A 24,345-nucleotide genomic window follows, 5' to 3' on the forward strand; every position below is an offset into this window, starting at 1 on the left:
AATTGGACCCATAATATTAACCATCTCAGACTCAGATATTCCTGAGTCATCTAGTTCTTACGTGCCACTAGCATAGGTTATAGTGAAGGAGTCCAAGAATGACTACTAACTTTTTATTTAAAAATTCAGAAAATTCTATAATACTCTATTTTATTGGGACAATCCAATGTAATCGGGAAAAGTCTAAACTATGCTTTTAACTAGCCACTCACTAAATTTACATTTTATCCAAATAAAGCCATAACAGCAAGTATAGACTATTGATTCTATTATTCTTGTCAATCTTATATAAATATCACCTCCCCTGAACCATCCTGTTCTTTTAGATTATTGTATTTTTCTCATGTCTGAACTCTTAAGAAGTAAGCTGGCCAGGTAAGCCACTGGGTAATTACCAATGCATTACTCTATAAAATCTTTAGCCAATAGACATATAAAAAAACTAGAGGCACAGTGCACAAAATTTGTGTACGGGGAGAGGGGGTGTCCCTCAGCCCAGCCTGTACCCTCTCCAATCTGGGATGCCTTGAGGGATGTCTGACTGCCTGTTTAGGCCTGATCCCACCCTGTTTAGGCCCCGTAAATGGACAGTCAGACATCCCTCTCACAATCCGGGACTGCTGGCTCCCAACTGCTCGCCTGCCTGTCTGCCTGATTGCTCCGAATCACTTCTGCCTACCAGCCTGATCACCCCGTAACCACTCCCCTGCCAGCCTGATCAACACCTAATTGTTCTCTTGCCAGCCCAATTGCCTCTAACTGGTCCCCCCTGCCGACCTGGTCCCCCCAACTGTCCTCCCCTGCAGGCCTGGTTGCCCCCAACTGCTCTCCTCTGCTAGCCCACTCACCCCTAACTGTTCTCCCCTGCTGGCCTGATCACCCCCAACTTCCCTCCCTTGCAGGCCTGGTCCCTCCCAACCGCCCTTTCCTGCTGGCCATCTTGTGGTGGCCATCTTGTGTGTGAGGGTGATGGTCAATTTGCATATCACTTCTTTATTATATAGGATTCTCAACATCATTAATCATCAGAAAGATTCAAATTAAAACACAATGAACTATCACCTCACGCCTGCCAGCATGGCTGCCATCAATAAATCAACAAACAATAAGTGCTGGCAAGGAAGAGGAGAAAAGGGTACTCCAGTACACTGCTGGTTGGAATGTAGACTGGAGCAACAACTATGGAAAACAATATGGAAGATCCTTAAAAAATTAAAAATGAACTTTTTGACCCAATGATCCTAATTTTGGGAATATATCCCAAGAAACACTAATTCAAAAGAATGTATGCACCCTTATATTCATAACAGCATTATTTACAATAGCTAAGATCTGGAAATAACCTAAATACCCATCAATAGATGAGTGTATAAAAAAAAACAACTATGATACATTTACACAATGGAATATTATCTATCTATCTATCTATCTATCTATCTATATAAAAGGCTAATATGTGAAGTGTTCCCTTGGGAGTCTGACCAGGAGACTGGTTCCATAACAACCGAGCAGATGACCAGTCCATCCCCCAGCCCTCAAGCTCCATTGATCAAGGAATGGCTAATGAGGGAACCGGGGTCCTTCACACTCCAATGAATATGTGGCAGTAGAGACTGGTGAATGGGTGGAAGGCAGACCAATTGGTCCCTCCTCCTAGCCCTCAGACTCCAATCAATGGTGCCGGAATTGAGGGTGGAACTGGGGACTGGCTGCTTTGGTAGTTCTGTAGGTTCAATCTCCAGAGTACAAGCCAGGCACAACAGACCAGCGCCTCCAGCATGATGCCAGCCTCCTGGAACTCAGCCTCAGGCACTGCAGCTTCCCCTCCCTAGATGCTCCACAAAGAAGAAAGGATACCGCCAGCAGCACCAGTGGTGACTGCTCTCCCCATGCCTCCTCCAGGTCACTCGAGCCAGCTCCCACCTACCCCACTCCTGATGAAGTCCGATCACTGCACACCGAAGGAATATAGTAAAAAAAAAAACACAAAAACAAACAAACAAAAAAAACTGATGACCAAGAGAATGTCACAGTCAATATCTGGAGTCCGGCTCAGGAGAATGGAGAGAATGGAGAATTCCATAAGTTGGCCAATGCCAAGATTTTTAAAAAAATATATATTTTATTGATTTTTTACAGAGAGGAAGAGAGAGGGATAGAGAGTTAGAAACATCGATGAGAGAGAATCATTGATCAGCTGCCTCTTGCACATCCCCTACTGGGGATGTGCCTGCAACCAAGGTACATGCCCTTGACAGGAATCGAACCTGGGACCTTTCAGTCCACAGGCCGATGCTCTATCCATTGAGCCAAACTGGTTTCAGCTGCCAAGACATTTCTGAGTGACTTCCTGGCATGTGACAGTTGTGTGACCGCAGAGGAAGGAGTTCAAGTTTCTCAACAGAACACCAAGGACTTCTTCCATGTTCTTAACCTTCATAAGAGATGTGATACCTCACAGCACAAGGTGCTGGCAGTGTCCCTTTGTCCTTAGTCTCTGCCTTTTTTCACTGCTAAATTTAACCTCAGGGCCACTGACGCATCCAAAAAGACTCTGCAGCTTTCTCAAAAGCCTTGGGGCGCACTGTCTTTGGCGTGAAGATAGCTGCGGACTTCAGCATCCTGGAGAGTCAGAAGGAATTTGTGCGTCAGTACTGCCAGCACCATGAGGAAGAGCCCCGGCTACCCATGCTGACCTCTGCTGCCCCGGCTGGGTCCGATATGCAGAGCAGGTGCCGAGTCACCCCATCACCCCCACCTCTGAACGGCCGAGTCTCCCAGCAGATCATGGGGTCTCTGGTGAAGGATTACTTTGCCAGATGGCAGAACCTGTCCCCAGACAAGATTTTCCACGTCATTGTGGCCCCGTGTTATGACAGGAAACTGGAGGCCCTTTGAGAAGATGTTCCTACAGCTTACATAGTTCCCGGGGTGCTGGCTGAGTGTTAACCTCAGGTGAAATTATCCAGATAATGGAGCAAAGTGACCTCGCCTCAAATAACACCACTGTGGACACTCTTTTTGGAGACACAAAGAAGGAGGAGGTGAGGCTCCACGAGGGTGCCAGCTCCGACAGGCACACTTCTTCAGGCCCATGGCCAAAGAGCTGTTTAACAGGGACGTGGGAGTGCTCACCTACCGCACCCTGAGGAACAAAGACTGCCAGGAGGTCACCCTTGAAAGAGACAGAGAGGTTCTGCTGCGCTTTGAGGCTGCTTACAGCTTTCAGAACAGCCAGAAGTGGTCCTGAAGCTGTAGAGGGGCGAGTTCCCTGCCACTTCATGGAAGTCCTGGCCTGTGCCGGGGATGCCTAAGCGGCAGGGGCCAGGCCAGGCCCAGGCGGATGACGGGCGTGCAGACAGGGCACTGCTGCAGCAGATGGAAGGATCTATGCTGCCTTCCAGGCGTGGCCCCAGAGACCAGCGCCCATGTGCAGGAGCTGTATCAGGAGTGGCTGGGGCAACTCCCCCTGGCCCAGGCAGCCCTGCACACTGCCTAGCAGGGCCCAGGGCAGCCTGCCAGGACATCAAGTGGTAAAGGTCCAGCAGATGCCTGGCCTGCAGGCTGCCTGAGTAGGGGTGTCAGACGTGTGAAGGAAAGGCTTAGCATCTCTGTCATCGCTTTGGTTTTCAGAATTCCCTGTTCCCCATCTGTTGGCTTCCTCCCTCTGAGAGGTGCTATCATCATCTTCAAAAGCAATAATTTATTCTAATGACACTCCCATTACTTATAGAATTTTTAAAATTCTTTATAGACTCCCTTTCTACTTTTCTCTCCCATTCCTTTCCTTTCTGAAATTCAAAAGAATGCACATATATTACTAAAGGGAGTAATAGATGTGCATTCTTTTGAATTTCAGAAAGGAAAGGAATGGGAGAGAAAAGTAGAAACATCAGTGATGAGAGAGAATTATGGATTGGCTGCCTATGGGAATCTAGCCTGCAACCCAGGCATGTGCCCTTGACAGGACTCAAACTGGGGGCCCTTCAGTCCATAGGCCAAGGCTCTAAACACTGAGCCAAACCAGCTAGGGCTTGACTTTCTCAAGGAGGAATATAACTTTGCTCTTTGAAGATAGAGTATTTGAAACAGTAAAAAGACAATTGATCTGATTATTAAATATTGGGCAATATTATCTTTCAGCCAAAAATCAAACTTTCACCCTGAGGTAATGAGAAGAACACTCCCTCATTCTGTAGATAATGTTCAGATTTGCATTCTTGTTGGAATAAATTAATAGCCTCCAATGTGAATCTTTCACTGAGATCTTAGCTAAATCAGACATTTTGATAAATCAACACTTGTAGATTTGTTTTAAAACTAAATTTTACAGTTATGCATCATCAATTTTATCTTCAAAACTGGATCATAAGCATCATAGATGCTTGCCATTTTGAACTTTTCGCATAGCACTCATTTTATTATTCTTAATAGCTTGTACACCTGTCTTCTCTTTCAAGACTGGAAGTTCCTTGAAAGCTCAGGCCATGCTTTAGGTACTTTTATATGCCAACATCTACCTCAGTGAACTGCAGGTAGTAAATCATATGTGTTGAATGAATAAATGAATGAATTAATGAATTAAATAGATGAATTGCTTAGGTCACTATTGTCCTGTATATTTCCATTGATCTTAAACTGTTAAAAATAGCTGAATTTGGCCATTTTACACCTAGATTGAGGCCACTTTTACCCAGGAAGATCCAATTAAAATTTTTTCTTTTAAAAAAAATTTTATTAAGGTATTATATGTGTACATATCTTACCATTGCTCCCCCACCCCACTCCCATACATGCCCTCCCCCCCCCCGAGTTTTGCGTCCATTTATCTCTTATCTCCCCTACCTCTTCCTAACCTTCCTGCTGTAATTTGACATTCTGTTTGATGATTTACTGTCTCTGTATCTATTGATATATTTTTTATCAGATTGTAATTATCTTTGTTATCCATAAATGAATGAGATCATGTGGTCTTTTTCTTTCATTGACTGGCTTATTTCACTTAGCATAATGTTCTCCAACTCCACCCAGGTTGCTGCAATGGTAAGAATTTCTTCTTTTTATGGCAGCATAGTATTCCATTGTTAGATGTACCATAGTTTTCTGATCCAGTCATCTGCTGCTGGGCACCTTGGCTGTTTACAAATCTTAGCTATTGTAAATTGTGCCACTATGAGAGGAAGATCCAATTTTAAAGATTGCCCAATATCATTTTTCTGTGATATTTGCTAATAGAATACATTAACACAATGTATGTTTCCTTACAGTCAATAAAATTTTACTGAGTGAATATTGAATGACTGAATGTATTTGGTTCACAGTTGACAAATTTTTGTGTTTTTTTATAAATGAAAATGTCCAGACCTTTACTTCATTCCTGGAGTGATTGCTGATGGGTTTTCTTAACTCAGCTACTCTCAAAAAATCCTCTTTGTCAATTTTTGTGAAGAGTTTTTATTTTCTTTGGAAAGCATTTAATATTTGATATTTACCCAAGGTTTGTTTGTCCTAGCATAAAACTCATTTTATTGTTAATATTCATTTGGCACTGAGTTGAATAATAACTATTTATCCTCTTCTATTACTAAGATCATATCAAATTTTGTTACTTTTCTCAAAATACTGCATAGTACAGGTCTTAAAAAAGCTCTGGAGTGTGGCTGTGAAAACCACAATTTTCCTTGTCATTTAATAAGACACCAGGAAAATATACAAAGCACAATGGAAAGATATCTCTCCCTCTCTCTCTCTCTCTCTCTGTCTCTCTTTCTCTCTCTCTCTCTCTCTTACACACACACACACACACACACACACACACACACACACACTTGGTCACAGATTTAATTAATTATATGTTGAATTATAAGAAAGTTTTAATTGCACAAAGATAGTATATAACATCTCAAATATTAAAAAAGACAATTGGTAATGCTATTGAAATACAAAGACTTTTTTTTCAAGGATAGAAAAAAATTATACTAGGGATTCATAAATCTTTCTCATTATAAGCATATGGAGTGATTTACTCAATCAGCTTTTATATATAGATAGGACTTTTTTTTTTTTCTTTTTTGAAGAATTCCATTGTAGCTATAGGTAAGAAATTGATTGATGTAACAATGTATTGTGGTAATGTTGTAGCTTTCCTTTATTTTGCTTTTAGTGTAAGGATTGCTAAAGACATTTAAAACTAGGGGCTCATTGCAGGAAGATTCCTGCAAGACTTCCAGCAGGCTTTCCGCCTGCCACTGCCACTTCTTCTGCCCCCCACCTCTCTGCACCCCACCCACCCTGCCCCACCCATGGCCACTGCCACCCAACCCACCACACCCGCCACTGAGGCCACACACACTGCGCGTGCTTTTTCTCCAGCAGCCATTTTGCTTTCCACTTTCCCTCCTTCTTCCTTCTCTGCTGTCTTCAGTCTTCACTCCTCCCTCCCTCATGTACGCAAATTAACTGCCATCTTTGTTGGGTTAATTTGCATACTCCCTCTTATTGCCTGTGAGCATAGCAAAGGTATGGTCAATTAGCATTTTTCTCTTTTATTAGTGTAGATACCTAACTGATATAAAGGGGATAAATGGTAATGGAGAGTGATAAGCACAAAATATAAGATGACATATATTAGAATTGTACACCTGAAACCTATATCATTTTATTAACTAATGTCACCCTCATAAATTCAATAAAAAAGTAAAAAAAAAAAAAAATACCCAACTGACATAATGTGCTTTCATATCATTTCTGTGTAGAAAGAAGACACTGATGGAATCATGATCCTTCCCATCATTGTTTTGTTGCACATCACCTGGCCTCTTTCTACACCCGTTGCTTTGTTAAGAGGGAGGCCAAGCTGAAACCGGTTTGGCTCAGTGGTAGAGCATCAGCCTGGGGACTGAAAGATCCCAGGTTTGATTCTGGTCAAGGGCATGTACCTTGGTTGCGGGCACATCCCCAATAGGGGGTGTGCAAGAGGCAACTGATCGATCATTCTCTCTCATCGATGTTTCTAACTCTCTATCCCTCTCTCTTCCTCTCTGTAAAAAAATCAATAAAATATATTTCAAAAAAAAACAAAAAGAGGGAGGTCAAGGGAGTTCAAATTTTAGGCAGCAGGTGGCAGGACTGCCATCCTGCCAACCTGGCTAATCGCCAGCAAGTTTTACCTAGAATGGTTCTCCTAAAAGCAGGATGAGAAACACACTTGCCTTCCAGTGAAAGGTGCCCAGCCATGTTTGCAAAAGAACAGAACGACCAATGCTGTGCTGGCTAAGTCTGGGTTCACGAGGATGTTCCAAGCAGAGGGCCAAGCCGTGATTTATGAAGCATCGTGGTCAATGCCCAAGTCAGACTGGTCCTACAGAGACTGCCAAAGAAACCCTCTGGGTGTCAAGGTCCTACACAAAGCACTCAGGGTGGCAGGACCCCGCTGGTCCCTCTGCCTCTTTGGACAAGTGTTCAGGAGGGGATACCCAGCCATGAGGGCAGTGCCCTCCCATCCTGAAGTCAGCTACATGGAGCCTGCCAGGGCAAGGCAGCACCCAGGGAAATGTGAGAGGAGCACTTGCTTGGAGGAGCAGAGGGTGGACCAGAGGGTGGAAGGCCTGCCTCCCACATCTTCCCTCCTCCTCTCAACCTCCAGTTGGTCTGGAGTGTAGAAGGAACTAGACCATGTTCAGTCCAATCAGATAAATTGGTTAGGTGTCTCTTCAGATTCCAGAACACTTGGAAATGGTAATTCTGCCAAAAGAGGCTCCATCAAAGATGATCTGGGTGACAGACTGCAGTTAAAAACATCATCTATTGAACCTGAAAGAAGTAAAACAGACATTATTGCCATCACTGGAAAACAGAAGCAAACACGCAGTGCCTTCAGGACTCATACAATATACAAGGAACCATTTCAACACTGAAGAGAGGATCCTGGCTTCCTCAGAAATCCCAAAAGCGCAATAGAAATGGGTTACATTTTGTTTACCAGTAGGACCTGCGTTGTCCTTTGCTTTACCTTGGCCAGAGTAGCTTTGCAGTGAGTTGCATGAGCCTTTTCTCACTTGATGCCAAAAGGCCCAAAGTTGGTTCAGCTTAGGACAAAGGTTGGACCACTGGTGCATCCTAGCTCTGCCTTCTGCCATGACATGACCTTTCTGGTCAGTCCTGAAGAACCCTTCCCCATGGCTCTGGAGTGGAAGTGGCTCCAGGGCCGGCTCAGAGTAAATTTTAAGGAAGCACCATCCAAGTTCACATACCCCTGTTGTCCCCAGGATGGCAGTGGGCACCCTGCACAACCTACATGACAGAGGGTGAGCAACAGTGAAACAGTAAAACCCTACCCAGGCTGCTATGGTAGTGAGTAAGGTTGGAGGGGTGTCACAAGAAGAACTAGGCATCTGGGACTGCCACAACCAGGTAAGCTCATCTTGCCCCAAAAAAGATCAGGGTAACACTCCCCAACACACACACACACACACACACACACACACACACACACACACACACACTACTGCAAAGGAGCAGAGTACAGAGGCATCTTTGCAAGGAACACTGAGACAGAGAAAGCTAAAGCAACGTGGAAGGAGGGAGAAAAAAGGAGAGGAAGGGGGAGAAGGGGAGTGGGAGAGAGATGGGCAGAAGGAGAAGAGAGAGGGAGAGGGGGTAGGGAAGGAGAGAGATGGATGGGGGAGGGAGGGAAGAGAGGGAATGAGGGGAGGAGGAATCAGAAGGAGAGACAGAGAAACAGAGACAGATGGGCTACTTCCAAGATAAGAAATAGCCAGAATAAGCATTTTGCTAAAACATCGGGAGAAAGCAACTGTATTAAATACAATTAATGAATACCTGTATTTCACATTCAAACTTTTTGAAAGCTATAGGTTCATAGAGACTGGTGGAGTTTTTTTTGTTTGTTTTGGTTGTTTGTTGGAATTAGCAGCAAAAATCCTGATTCAAGGACTTTTTACAGCCCAACTATCATAGGACAAAGACAACAGACTCAGCGGTGTGACTGGTGTCATTGCTCAGCCACAGCAGCCTGACAAGTCTCCTCAACTCCGAGGAAAGAGGCACTGGATATCAAAATCCAGAATGTACCACGTATAATATGTCATTTGTTCACTGTGATCTCACAAACTCTGGAGAACCCTTCCAATTTTTTTAATCCTCACCCAAGGATATGTTTATTGATTTTAGAGAAGGAGGAGAAGAGAGAGAAAAATCTATATGAAAGAGAAACTTCAACCAGTTGCCTCATGTATGTGGAACCTATAACCTGGGTATGTGCCTTGACTGGAATTGAACCCGAAACCTTTCCTTATATTGATGGACAATGCTCCAGTCAACTGAGCCACATTAGCCAGGGCCAACTATTTTAATTGAAGTAAAATTGATAGCTACTGACCATGTAGACTCCTCCTCCAGCTGACACCTTTGTTCATATCTGTTGCCAGAATATGCACACCAAAAAAGCATCATTCTTTCATAATATTTAAATAAATGTTAACAATATTCAATGAGCATTAATATGTATTTAAATTAATAATATATTTTAAGATTATTTTTCTGGGTGTGCTGCACAATATAACTACTATGTCAGAAAACTTTAAGGAGCTAATACTATATTTCTTTTTGGTAGTAAACATGTCTCACTTCTTACTTTCTGAATAATGTGATATATTTCCCTTTATCTAAAGGCCTTATCTTTTCCAGGTATTAACTCTCCACTCCCATTATACTATACTACCTTTATATTTAACTATGAGGATTTTAAACATACCTCTAGAAGTTACACTGAATTTTCGGTCAGAGAAACTGCTCCTTCGAATTAATGGTTCACTCATTTTTTCCAGAAATAATTTAATTGTCTCCTTCTTTTCTGGTCTTGTACTTGACAAATTCAGAACTTTTCCATTCACCTTTACAGTGGAATTGCTGAGCCCAAACCAATAGAAGAAATCAAATAATGCATCAGCTTTGAACTCATAGGCAAAGCTCAAATTTTCTCCATTAACCACCTCATTTCCTGGAGGGAAATAATTCTTTACTGCTTCTTGAAAATCAAACTGAAAGAGAGAGAAACATTTGATGAATTTAATGCATATAATGATAATTTTATATCCTAGAATTCTATGTTACTAACAACTGCCCAAATGTCCAAAATGTCACACCTCTTATTTTTCTTTCATTCTGGCAGATACTTTTAAACAGTTGCCTTAACTTTTAAAAAATTATTTCAGAGAGGAAGGGAGAGGGAGATAGAAACATCACTGATAGAGAGAACCATTGATTGGCTGCCTCCTGCATGCCCCCTACTGGGGATTAAGCCCACAACCTGGGCATGTGCCCTGACTGGGAATCAAACATTGACCTTCTGGTTCATGGGTTAACGCTCAACCATTGCCTTAACAAAAACATATGTATTAGAATCATATTACATCTACAGACCTTGAAGTGCTTGGTCAAACTGGCATTAATTATTATCCCATTTCCAATAAGTTGCTACAAACTCTGCTTATTTTATTGGTAGTGATTATGAAGCAATAGAAAACATCTATGTCTGGACTCAGCTAAATTATAGCTGAGCTCTAGGGACTCAGCCCTATACGAAGTGCTGGAACCCCTCTCTCTGTGGCAGCAGTCCTGGATTCAGACAGGCTAACACTTACCTGGAGCCGGTAGCTTTCTCCAATCACCGAGGAAATGACCATGTCCATCCCTTGCTCTATCTGTCTTCTTATCTTAGGGTGCCTTGTATTAACAAGGAAGGCATATGTTCTTTCTAGAAATTTGGAAGCAGAATTCAAAAAAAGAAGTGTTCACGTGTGACATAACATACTTCTTAGTGTTGGACAAAGCAGTGATTCCCAACTTATTTGCAGATTTTATTCATTTTTAGTCCCCCTCACTCCAAAACCTCACCAAATTTCTAGAAACATTCAGAGAATTTTGCAGATGAGAAGGAACCAGGACCCCCTGGGCTGCACTTTGTCACTTCTGTCTGGGAAATCATCGTTATCAGAAATGAGAACTGAGCCTCCACAGAAGCATGCAGCACAGGGAGCTGAAGTGAGAAAGAAACATGGGATGGCTAGTGCTCCTGGATATTTGAACAATGACCTGACTGTCACTCACACGTTGTCATTTGCAAAACAAAACATCAGCCAAGTCCAGGGAAGAAGGCTGCCCCATATCTCCCCCTCCCACTAAACCCTTCTTCCCAGGGACTTTGATTCTGCCAAAGGGTGTTATGAATCGAGGCAATTTGAGATGGACTCTCTTCTGTGCCCTAACAATCCCCAGTGGGAAAGAAGTCCCCCCCATTGCTTAAATTACACCATGTCTGTGTCCTGGTACAGTTGAGAGCTGGAGGCTAATTCTAAAATGTCATAAATGCAAGAAGTTCATCAAAAGGTTGGTGGACCTTGAGCCTTCAACAAGGAATGAATACATATTATTGCCTACTGGAATAGCCGAAAGAATTTCCCCAAGCCTGAAGATCTGCATATATTGCCTGTTACCAGACAGCTAAGGGCATTTCAATCTACATGCTATTGCCTCCTGCTGGCCAAACATTGGCAGTTCCCCCAAAACTGACAATACCTAATGCATACTAAACCTTACCTTTGATATGTATATCTAACTTGCTATAGGGCAAAAGGTGGGAATAAAAAGAGCCCTAGATCCAGAGATAGAATTTACCTACTATAGCTAAGCTTCCTTTGGCTCCCCCATGGATTGCAAATTTATATTATATTTCTAGTCTCTTTATTAATTGACATGCAGTGCCTTCTCCAGATTCCTGAACCCTTCCAGATGCTGGAGAAAAAAAACCATCGGTTGAGGTTTTGTTATGTTTTTGTTGTTATTTTTTGTTTTTGTAATCTCTTAAATCCAATTTTATCCAATTCTATATAATCTAAGCAAATGAAGATTGTCTACTCATTAAGAAATTTGAAATACTATTAACCAACAGCCCCTTAACTTTTCAGCCCCCAGAATTACTGAAGTGCTTTTTCTAAGGAGACACATAACATAGACTGCCGGCCTCTGTTTAAACACATGGGCCAGCCATTAGGTGATTTTGAGAACTCAACATTTTTCCTTGGCTTTCAGCATGAAAACTGTGGTCCACCAATAGCACATGTTACATCCTTGAGGAACACATTTTAAACTAAGCTTTGCACTGACCTTATTCATCTTAATTTTTCTACCCCTGTCTTTCTCCTAAATTATTTTTGGGCATTTTAGATATATACTCTTTGAGTCAGACATAACAAAACAAGTAAAACAAGCAAGCTATTTTATACCTTAAATTTACTTTCACACAAAGCAAACCAGGGCCTTTGTGCGTTCTCGGGGCAGGCATACTTCGCTGCTTCCGCACACCCCTATATTGATTGCCCAGGTTGTACACAGCACAACCTGAAGGAGACTATTCACAGTCACAAACTTATTTGTGTGTTTATTATGAAAAATTATGGGAAGAATTAGTAAATTGTCTTGAGCTAATGGTGGCTTTTTCTAATTTGAGCAAAAGTACAGTTTAAGATATAGCAGCTGGGCTGGACATCATGTTATCTTAATCACGATTTTCACAATTTAAACTTCACCGTCTTACTTAAGCTTTTGTAGCATTAACTCTCTCTTCGTATCATGGCTTTCCTTACAATGAATCAGCCCTGGGTTTCTATACCTCCTCCCACAATAGTTATACAACCGTGTACCTTTTGTAGGCCACCTACAAGTACCTCCCTGTCCCACACCCTGCACTTACATTAAAATGTTAAAATAGATAGATCTCTTATTCTTACGATTCCTTCTGAGAGATAGATCAGGAGGTATACTTAATGCATCTGTGATTTATATCTCTAGAGAAATTTAGGGATTAATGGCCATCATCAAGCCAAATAACATCAGGGGCTCAGATGCTCTACAAGTGTCCAGAACATCCTGACTTTGAGTTAAAAAGTGAGCAGAGCCGAAACCGGTTTGGCTCAATGGATAGAGCGTCGGCGTGGGAACTGAAGGGTCCCGGGTTCGATTCAGGTCAAGGGTATGTACCTTGGTTGCAGGCATATCCCCAGTAGGGGGTCTGCAAGAGGCAGCTGATCGATGACTCTCTCTCATTGATGTTTCTAACTCTCTATCTCTCTCCCTTCCTCTCTGTACAAAATCAATAAAATATATTTTTTAAAAAAAAGTGAGCAGAAAATCTGAATGACTCTGGATTGAAATAAGCAGAGAATAGCTCCAGGAATCTGGATGAGACTGAATGTTTAAGGAAGTTTATTTGGACCTTGTAGATTCTTTCTTGTTACCTTGGAATGACAAGAATGTTGTTTTGCAATAAATTTCAAAAATTCTATTTCTATCATTATGTCCATTATTTCCCCCATGATTTCCCATCTCTGGCAGGAGGAAGAAAGGGAAATTGAGATATTCTTCATCTTGGAATTTGTGTTAATATGGCTGTTAACAGCCAGTATGATTTCTTGGAAGAATCCATAAAGAGACATTTCTAAAACTGAAACTTAAATATCATAGAATGAGACATAAAAGCATCTACAGGTATTTATTTTCTTTATCTTAGTTTTGTCATCTATAAAATGGGGGTAGCACAAATACCTCAAGTTGGATGACCATGCATCCTAATTTGCCTGAGCAAATTAGTCACAGTACTTCCTTTCATGTCCAAAATGTTCCCGTTCGAATGAAAAGCCCAGTGGGGCTGTTGTGCCAGCTGACGCTAGAGCAGGCCTGGAACACCTAAGTGTCTCATACGTGGTAGAGAGTATTACATACCCTCATCTTCATCATTTCAGTCATTTTTGCAACCCCTGCAGGCTCAAAATGTAAAAACACTTCCTGTCTTGACAGAAAGTATGAAATAAAACTCAGACACAGGGCTACTGCCCCGGGCTTATGCAGAGGTTTGATCTGCAGGCTCATGCTGTGCTTCAGATGGCCTGACACACCAGGCTTCTGGCTCCATCCTTGTCACAAGCGGACAACACCCTGCTTTCTCCCTACCCAATTTCTGACATCAGTATGCCACAGTCCACAGCCCAAGGCAGAACCCAACCAAAGTTAGATACCAACCTTTGGAGGTGTCTTTTCTGGTCTGTACATTGATAAAGAACAGCATTGGTTTGCTCAGTATAGTCTCCCTGTAGTCCTTATAATCGCAGTAGTTGGTCAGTTCCACATACCTATGAAAAAAGCAGAGATAACTGCAAATGTAATATACCTGCCCAACTAAGTTGGGAAAGGGATGTCTGGACAGGTGCCTGCCACATTCCTAGTCCCTTTGAGAGAGGTAGGTCCTCTAAAATGTGTCATTGCAGAGGAGAAGTGAGGCTGGGAAAGAGGGTAGCAGTTCAGGGGTTCCCCAGGGCTCTCCTGTTCCCTCTGCCTTCCGTGTATTCAGCTGCTAAGGACTTGGTCCAGCAGACAAGAGAGAGATGAGAAGAGGAGGGGCCAGTGAGGCCTGTGGGTGCAGAGGGGTAGGGAGAGAAGAAGAGGGGGGAAACTCTCATAGCAAGAGAAGAAAAGGGCAAGACTGAATGGATTAAACATAAAAAAGAGACAAACGATGTCAGAGCAGGAGTCAGGTACCACCTGTGAGCCATCCAAGGTGGGTTTTCACAGTCTCCCACCTTTTCATCACAGAGTCAATTAATAGTCACATTTCCTCAAAGCGACTCCTCTGCTCTCTCAGCATCCATGGTCAGATTGTCACTCTCTGGCACAGCCAGAAAAACTGTAGTTTTTATTACTATTCTGATGATGCACATGATAACACCTGCCTCTGCCTATATACAATCCATCATCTGACCCAATGTGTCATTGGTAGGGAAAAGATAAAAATTTCAATTGGGAAATGACCACTAGGTGTGAAAATAACCAGTTTGCTCCAGAATTCTATGGATGGCTTTTGGTACACTATGGATTTGGCGTGTTCAGAGAAGGGGGCTGAGGTGGGGGGGAAGAGTGTTCTGGATAGCCACATGCTGGCTTTAATAGGTCACCTACACATGAGTCATTCTTTTCTTTTAGAATCTGAATTGATAAGATCCCCTGAATAATAAAGCTATGCTCAACATAATGTATTCTTCCTTTGATGATTTAGAAGCACTTTTAGGATCTTAAGGGGCCTGTTAACATTATGGCAGAGCATGGCAGTTATCCCTGTACCTCAGAGGTGTGGAGACACTGCTTATATGAGAGCTGGTAACAGAACTCAGACAAAGAGATGGAGGCAAGATCCCTACTTACCGATTCAGGTCACAAGAAATACTTTCTCAAGTCATCTATTCCCAACCTCCCCGTTATGGTCCAATTGTTAAACACCTCTAAGCTCCAATGAAATAAAGAAATATGAGAATTCCTTTGAACTTGCTGTTATAAAATTTGGATATGTAAGTCACCAAAATGCAAAAAAAGATTGAGAATCAAGTTGTTAATCTCACGAATATTTAAGTATCTGGCATCCAACCACTTGTTTTATTTTGGAGGAGCCATACTAGACTGTTTTAGGGATTAGTTGTTTTATCTTTAATCGTGCACATTTCTGAATTACTAATGCAAATATTGTTTCTGTGAACTGGGTACTTACTATATTTGCTGATGTTATCATTAAGGAGGAAAAGCAAACAGCTGAAGATGGTTCCTTTAAACTCTCATTTCATTGTTGCCTTTACTCTGGCCCCAAAATGCTTTTTTCTAGGCTGAAATTTTTTACACCTGCCTCCAATCCAAAGATTGAAAGGCAGAACAATGTGATTTGAAATGAAAAGATCCAATTCATGCCCTAACTGACTGACTGTATGAACTCAGTCCCACAGCTACAACCCACTGTGACCTTAAGTGAGTTACTTAACTGTCCTGACTCTGTGCTTTCATCTGTAAGGGATACAACAGCATTACCTTCTGTATGTCAATTAAATGCAATGCAAGTAGTGTTGACATATGTACTATACTTGGGTCCATAGTAGATGCTCAACAAAATGATTAGTATCTGTAATCCTGGCCAATTCTGCTGGCCACAGGGTGAATGAAGTTCTGTAAGCTTCTGACACCCAACTAGGGCTAGGTTCCTTTGAGTTACAAAAAAAAAAGGAGGACAATCTGAGCATCTGGGGGGAAAATGAGCAAGAGTTTATCCTTCATTGCTCCAGTTTCTGTCCTCAGCTTTTCTGTTTTGAAGGCTAAAGAGAACAGCTTAATGAAGGCAATATTTGAAAGTTAGGATGAGAAAAGAACACTATTTTTGCTTCTAGTGAGTCACGACTGACAGAAACACTGCCCACCTTCTAAGACACCTGCCTTTTTCTTAAGTCCCTTCAGGTTTCACATCATCTGTAGCATGATCTGAAAAGCTTCTCTAAAGTTCCCTTGGCTCTGAAGATTTACTGATCAAAGAGGAATGAAAATTCAAACCTATAGCTTCCATTTGAGTGCGTGTGTGTTCATTAAAAAAATATGGAGCCCTAGCTGGTTTGGCTCAGTGGATAGAGTACTGGCCTGCAGACTAAAGAGTCCCAGGGTTGATTCTGGTCAAGGGCACATGCGTGGGTTGTGGGCTTGATACCAAGTAGGGGGCAATGATACCAAGTAGCTATCAATGATTCTTTCTCATCATTGATATTTCTATCTCTCCTTTCCTCTCTGATATATATATATATATATATATATATATATATATATATATATATATATATATATATATTTTTTTTTTTTTTTTTTTTTTTTTTTTTGGAGGCCCATTGCACAATATTTGTGCAAGAATAGGCCTTCCTTCCCTGGCTTTGCTCCCAGTCACACGGGAGCCTGCAAGTCCTCACTCACAGCTGGAACACTGCTTCTGTAGTTCTTTCCACCACCCCCCTTCCCCTCATAGCAGATGTCCCGCCCCTCCCGGCTGCTGTCACCTGCATATGCCATCTTTGTTGGGTTAATTTGCATACCCACTCCTGATTGGTTGTGGGCATAGTGGAGGTACACTCAATTTGCATGTTTGTCTATTATTAGGTAAGATATATATATTCTATCTAATAAGAGAGTAAGATGCAAATTAACCATCACTCTGCTACACCACAAGCCAGCCCACAAGCCACACCCACAAGCCACAGCCAATCAGAAGCTAATATGCAAATGGATACGGCCTCAGAAAGCAGGAGGGAGGCTTGGGTTTCCCTGGCAATGGAGGAAGCCAAGCTTTCCACCTGCCCTTGCTGGCCTATGCTTCCACTCAAGGCTACAAAGTTTCAATGATAGAAGATACATAAATTTAACAGAAATGGCAGCAGCCATGGAGCTGGAAAGAGCAGGAGATGAGGGTCGCCCCTGGCAATGGAGGTAGCCAAACTTTCCGCACACCCTGGTTGTCCCAGGCCTCAGCTTAAGACTACAAAGATTCAATTATAGAAGATACATAAATCACAACAGAAATGGCTGCCACCATGGAGCAAGCAGAAGGCGTGGCTCCTCTCCAGCTACAAAGTTTCAATTATAGAAGATAAATAAACCCCAGATACCAGGGCCTCCGCTTGGGTCACCAGGGGTTGTGGCCAGCCTGCAAACCACCACAGGCCCCTTGCCCAGGCCACCCTACACCCCAAGGGAGCCCCCACCCTGATCCAGGACATCCTTCAGGGCAAGCCAGTCAGCCCCCATCCATGCAGTAGGCCTCTATCCTATCTAATATGCAGATTGACCATCACTCCAACACACAAGATGGCTGCCCCTATGTGGTCAAAGATCCTGCTCCCATGTGGACACAAGATGGCCAACTCAAAATAGCCAGCAGGGGAGGGCAGTTAAGGAGAGAAGACTGGCAGAGGAGAGAAGTTGGGGGAAACCAGGCCTGCAGGGAAGGATAGTTGGGAAGGACCCAGGCCTGCAGGAGAGAGCAGTTAGGGGGGACCAGGCCTGCAGGGGAGGGCAGTTAGGGGCAAACAGGCTGGCAGTGGAGCAGTGAAGCATCAATCAGGTGAGCAGGGGAGTGGCTAGGGGGTGATCAGGCTGGCAGGCAGAAGCAGTTAGGGGCAATCAGGAAGGCAGGCAGGCGAGCAGTTGGGAGCCAGCAGTCCTGGATTGTGAGATGGATGTCCCAGATTGGAGAGGGTGCAGGGACAGCCCTCCCCCGCCCACCCCACCATGCACAAATTTCATTCATCAGGCCTCTGGTGTATACTAGAGGCCCACTGCATGAATTCATATTCTCTCTCTCTCTCTCTCTCTCTCTCTGCAGAATGATTCATTCATTCATCCATTCATATATGCAATAAACATTTGCACCAATGATATGCTGGGCATTGGGGACACATGAGAAATGGTCTTGCTTTCAAGGATCATATAGTCCACTGAGGAGACAGATAAGAAGATGCACCATTTCAATATGAAACAATAACTGTCTAAGACCTTGTTGCTTAAAGTGTGGCCCTTGAACGAGCAGCACTGGCATCATGTGGGAGCTTGTGGAACTGCAGATTCCCAGGCCCCTCTCCAGGTTTATTCAATCAGAACGTATGTCCACACAGTCTCCAGGAGACCAGCATGCTTACTTAAAGTCTGGGAAACACCGGTCTAAGACATGGTCCCTCCCACTCAGAGGTTTACAAACTAGTTAATCATTCAAAAACACAAATACTGGAGGAATGCTCATATCTCTACATTCAGTGTCTGCTCTTTCCACAGGGTTATGTCTCAGTTACTTAAATAAGAGAAAAGTGGGAGAGTCCTGGGGTCAGAACCATTTGTTGAGCTGAGACACTCACTAGAAAAGTGATCTTTCTGTTGGGCCCAGCATTCTGTGGATGGTGAGCAAAGCAGGAGAAAGATGGAGAACCCAGGAGGAGTCATGGCTTAGCCAGGCCTTGGGAACAATGGGGTGGCTTCCTCCCTGCCTCTAGGTAGGCATATGGCAAGCATCAGGTGAGCTGAAAGCAAGAAGTAGACCAGGGTGTGTCTGGAAGCCCAGAACAAGGCTCCTGAGGAAGAGTAAGTCTCCTGAGGAAGGAAGGCAGGAGAGAAGGCAGCAAAGGCTTGATGCTTTTCAATAATCTGATTTGGAATTGATTTCTGTCTCTGTGACTTTTAACTTTGACAAGATCCATATCCTCACCTGTCAAATCTAGCTGACAAAAGGAAATTTGTGCCTTAGCTTGTTTGGCTCAGTGGATAGAGCACAGGCCTGAGGACTGATGGGTCCCAGGTTCAATTTCGGCCAAGGGCACATGCCTGGGTTGCAGGCTCGATCCCCAGTAGGGGGTGTGCAGGAGGCAGCTGATCAAATGATTCTCTCTCATCATTTATGTTTCTATCTTTCTATCCCTCTCCCTTCCTCTCTAAAATCAATAAAAATATATATATTTTTTAAAAAGGAAATCCTTAAAGTGGCTAAAAGGTTAAATAATGTGTGTGAAGCACTTGGCCTTGGGGGCTGCTTAATAATAATATAAAAGCTAATGATTGTCAAGTAATCAATATGTGCTGATAGTTATGTTAAGTACTTTATGAATTTTCACTCTGAACAGCAACCCTGTAAGAGTGAGGAATTATCATTCCTATTTTACAGCTGAGGAAACTGAGTCATGGAAATGAAGTAGCTTTCCCAAGCCACTGAGTCAGTAAGTACAGAACCTGGATTCCAACCAAGGCCATCTGGTGCTGGCTCTCCCACCCATCCACATGTACTTGAGACTGCACTCATAAAAATCACAGCTCAGCCCACCATGAAAATTACTTCATCAGAATCGCTCGGTGCCGTGCTGAACTGGGAAAACACCAAAGCCAAGACTCAGACATGGGAACCAAAGCTGAAGACCAGCCAAGAGGGCAGGATGGGCACCGCTGAGCTCAGCCACAACAAGAGTAACCATGCTGCCCTTTGTACGTGGAGCTGTCACTGCTTCCAACCTCCTGGCCTCAGTCAAGATCACTTCATATATATATATATTATTGATTTTTTTACAAAGAGGAAGGGAGAGGGATAGTGAGTTAGAAACATCGATGAGAGAGAAACATTGATCAGCTGCCTCTTGCACACCCCCTACTGGGGATGTGCCTGCAACCAAGGCACATGCCCTTGACCGAATCGAACCTGGGACACTTGGGTCCACAGAATGACGCTCTATCCACTGAGCCAAACCTGTCAGGGCCAAGGTCACTTCTGAGAGGTGGGCTGGGCAGGCAGAGGGAGCCCAAGTACTTCCACTGTGGAGTGGGGGCGAGGCCTCCCCAGCACAAACCTGACTATGTTCCAGCTCTGCCTTGGGGTCCTCACTTAACTCCGTGAGTCTCCTCTTCCAGCCCCTCACTCTCTGCCTCTGTGGCTGCCCTCCAGGTGAGGGTGCCTGTCACCATCTAACAGCTGGTAGAACACAGGCAGGAGCAGTCGCCTCTCTGCTTTAACTGGCTTCTTTACAACCACTGGACTTACTTTTGCTTTTAGGTTGATTATACATGATGAGTACTGGCTGATGTAATTTCAGTTATTTTTTTGTAGATTTCACAAGAAAGCTGCTGTCTACAATAATGCAGGAAGCTTTCAGGTCGGGGCAGTGTGCCGAACACATGGGTGCATAGTTAGACAAGGCTGCATAGGAGCCTTGCCTCCATGCTTCCCAGGATCCCATTTAGGTGCAGAACTTGACCCGCCCAATCCTAATTTTTCACCTGCACAAAGGGGAGCTCCATACGCTTTTGTGAAGTAACAGCTGTGAAACATTGTGCCCCATTCCTGGTACTCAAGCAAACATTAGTGACCCCTGTTATTATTGTCAGGCTTATTTTTATTACCCAAGCAGCCTCTCTCATGCTAGGGAAACACTGAAAAGCAGGGATTATAGCTCCTCTTTGCCCAGAGTTTGACATTATACTTCACTCACAGGAAAAAAGGTGTGTGTATGATAGTTAATGATAATTTATACCTTGTATCTTGAGCAGGTTTTGTTTGTAGTACCAACAGAAATCCAGAGCTTGATGGAAAAAATAATAGTAAAGATTTTTCCATAAATCCCACAAAGTAGGACAAAGATTTTTAAAGCAGATCCTCAGAAGCTTTAAAGCCTGAGGGCCATCAAAAAAACTTCGCCTCACCCTAAGTTGCCTTGGGCTTATTTATGTAGAAAAGTGTTAAAGTGTCAGAAAACAAACCACAGTGATTTGAGCTAGTGAACCACAGGAATGTCAGGGTCAGGAGCTCCTTTCCTTTCGGTTTCCTCGGGAAAGGACCTAGTGAAGCCACAGGACACACTTCTGCGGCCCCGGAAAAAAACCCTGCTTACACTGGGGGCTTATCCCAAACCAACAATATCTGTGCAAGGGAAAAAATAATTAGCAGAGCAGGGATTCCTAACCTGAATTCAACTATCTCATAAGCTGCCCAAATGGTCAGCAACATTGGGTGTGTCTCTATGTTTCTGGGGGGAAGATCTACATGTGATTGATTCCCCAAAGTCTACAGTCCAAAGTGATTAAGAATGATTGCTTTGCTTTCTCCCCCTGCCCCCAACACACACCTTCTCGGCTGCTCTATGGCAGGAATATGGTGACTACAAAGACGAAAAAGTCACTGGTGAAAGAGCACCATCAACAACTCATGAAAAGTGGAAAGTATGTGTGGGGGTACAGCCACCTCTGAAGATGACAGACAAGGCAAAGAGAAACTGTCATCCTCTCCAACTGCCCAGCCTCGGCAAAGTCCCAAATAGAGTGCTACTCCTTGTTAGCCAAAACTGATGTTCACCACTCCCCTGGAACTAACAGTGACCTGGGCACAGCCGCTAGACACACTGACGTACACACACTGGCTGGTACCCAGGTGATGTGTGACCTTTAGCAGCCTGCCAAGACAGACTGGTTAAAAGCAAGTCGTGCAATGTGACTTCAGTAAAACTGGCCAAACTTACTGAAGCAAGAAGTGAGGAAGAAAGGAAGGAAAGGAAGAAAAGGGGGGAAGGAGGAAGGGAGGGAATAAATCACTGCTTTGGAGCAATATTTTGAGAGAGGTAGTTGTATGCTAGCCCCAGGGTAAATTTGGGTAAATTTGGCCAAGCTGAGGAACAGCAACTTTGGAAATCTGAATTCTGACTATGCATCCACCTCGTGATCCATGAGGGCAAACCTCTCACCGTGGCCTACAACTCAGTCTTCCCTCTCTTTCTGGAAGGCTCTCTCCATTCACACTAGTTTCCTTCCCAGGACTACACACCCAGTTACAAAAGCCTACTTTCCCTGCCATAGGATGTTCCTGAGAGGAAAGCAGATGGTTTCTTCCAGTACCTCAATTATTTTCAGTTCTTCCTGGCTCTTTCCTACCATCCAAAAACCTCACATAATTGCTTAGATGGCAAAAATCTTGCTTTTCTGACTGTTTGCACCCTGGTCTGTTGCCTGGTCATTATTTATTCTGGACTCTAAACTGCCAAGGTGTCACTGCTGTCTTATATTCTTTTATGTAGGAGATGTTTGAAGCAAGAGTTTAATAACCAAACTACAAATTCATTTAAAAATTCTCAGCACTGTTTGCTAAGACTCGGAGAACTGCCTCTGTCAAAAGCCTAACTTGTATCTTCAACTAATTCTTAGCATTTTTACTTTTCATATCATTCTCAAATGCAATGCTTAACTTCTTTTTAAATCTCTGCAAATCTGATTTCTAATTCAGTTTCTCCCAGGCCCCTGCTTATGGGTCGGAATTTTCTATTCACTAAGAAAGGGAGAAATTCTTACTGCGGAATGGTTTTTCAGGCATTCAAAACCCAGCGGCTGGAAGAAGGCATTTTAAATGTCTTCTCTTGCTTGCCTCTTCTTGGCTGCATCTCACCCACGGGTGGCACAGTGCTGCTGTCTTTCTCAGCAGCAAAGGCTTTGTAATAGCTGGTGGGTTTACTCGGCTATGAACCAAGCCCTAGACTGCTCTTACATGATTACAGGCAGTCAATTTTCAGAAAACTGACACATGCACACTTGCACACAGCACTTACGTTTGCCCACAGAGGGTCCTGGGTTAGACTTTATGGGACTTTGTTCTCTTCTCAGCTGTGGTTTGTTTGTTTGTTTATTTGTTTATTTATTTATTTATTTATTTATTTATTTATTTATTTATTTACTTGAAGCATTAAAAGATGGGACACTTTGAACTTTTATAGGGCTCTCCTCAGGGTCTCTTCACTGGATAAAGCTCATAGTGCACAAAAGTGAGCATTCTCTCCCCGCTCCCACCAAGCTGAAGTCAGGATGTGAGTCTCTTCTCTGAAACATCCCCGAAGGGTGTGCCCTGTTTGAGCTCATCTGACCCGGTGAAGGAGCCAGGAAGGGAAAATCACTGGCCAGCGGGGTGCTCCCCTGCGGCTTCGAGCGCAGCTGCGAATGTCTGGGCGCCGGGCGGAAGAGCGGGCGGGAGAGCTGGCGGCCCGGTGAGGGCACCCAGAAGCGAAGGACAGAGGGACTCCCGGGGACCCGGAGGCGGGCGGGGTGGGGGAGGCGCACCCACCTCTTGATGTAGCGGCCGAGGCGGCAGAGTTGCCCGTCCACGCGCACCAGGCCGTCGGCGAAGACGTTGAAGCCCCCGCTGGCGGCGGCTGTCTCCCCGGCCCCGGGCGCTGCGGGCTGGTCCCCGCCCAGCGGGAGGGCGCCCGGCAGCAGGCGCAGCAGCTGGGCCACGGGCAGCAGCGCCAGCTCGCAGTCGCACGTCCACAGGCTGCGCAGCTCCCCCGACGAGATGGACGTGAGGCTGGGCCTGGCCGGGGGTGCGCACGCCGCCGCTGCCATCCCGCCGCCCCAAGTCCGGGTCCGCCCGCTCCGGTGCCGCCCGCCGCCAGTGAGGATGGAGCGCTGCAGCCCGGGGCGCGGAGGAGGCGGCGCGGGCGCCCTTGGCCCTTATATCGCCCGGCGCCGCCCCGGCCCCTGGGCGCTCCCCCAGCTCCGCGCTCCCGCCCCGCCGGCCGCCGCGGCCAAGGCTTACTCACCCGCCTCCCGGGCGCCGGCCCGGCCCGCACTCCTCACGGGGCTGGGAGGACCCGGCGCCCGGGTGGGGACAGGACCCTGGGGCCGGTCCCCGCTGGTGGGCGGGGAGGGCCAGCACCCACCGGCCCGAGACACCGCACCCGAGTGTGCCAGTGGAGGAGGCGCACCCTCCGCCTGCTCTCCGTACCCGTTTCTTCACACCGATCATTACCCTGCATTTCCCTCCTGGTACAGAGTCCACAGATGGTCACGTCACTTTTTCAAGAAGCCTCTGTGAACCCCCTGTGCGTTTTGCCCCATGGCTTCTCTGTGCGGGACCACGGGCCTAAGGCTGCGGGCCCAAGAGAGGGGATGGAGGGGAACAGCAGGGCTCCC

The 24,345-nt window shown here is 44.6% G+C and overlaps 1 protein-coding gene and 1 pseudogene across 2 annotated transcripts; one reads left to right on the forward strand and one right to left on the reverse strand.

Annotated features, from left to right (window-relative positions):
* The first annotated feature begins 583 nt into the window (after window positions 1–583).
* On the forward strand, window positions 584–3,757 carry LOC311619676 (nuclear prelamin A recognition factor-like; annotated as a pseudogene). Its single transcript has 2 exons — window positions 584–590; window positions 2,310–3,757. The product of its transcript is annotated as a nuclear prelamin A recognition factor-like (transcript).
* A 2,948-nt stretch (window positions 3,758–6,705) lies between these two features.
* MEDAG (mesenteric estrogen dependent adipogenesis) lies at window positions 6,706–23,882 on the reverse strand. Its single transcript, XM_084877290.1, has 5 exons — window positions 23,498–23,882; window positions 14,098–14,207; window positions 10,665–10,777; window positions 9,776–10,061; window positions 6,706–7,812 (listed from the first exon to the last, which is right to left on the reverse strand). Exons 1-5 carry the CDS (start codon window positions 23,773–23,775, stop codon window positions 7,688–7,690), a joined length of 912 nt encoding a protein of 303 aa, XP_084733416.1. The 5' UTR covers window positions 23,776–23,882; the 3' UTR covers window positions 6,706–7,687.
* Window positions 23,883–24,345: the final 463 nt, after the last annotated feature.

This window comes from Pipistrellus hanaki (genome assembly GCF_964339955.1).
Source record: "Pipistrellus hanaki genome assembly, chromosome: 3".
NCBI classification, from domain to species: domain Eukaryota; kingdom Metazoa; phylum Chordata; class Mammalia; order Chiroptera; family Vespertilionidae; genus Pipistrellus; species Pipistrellus hanaki.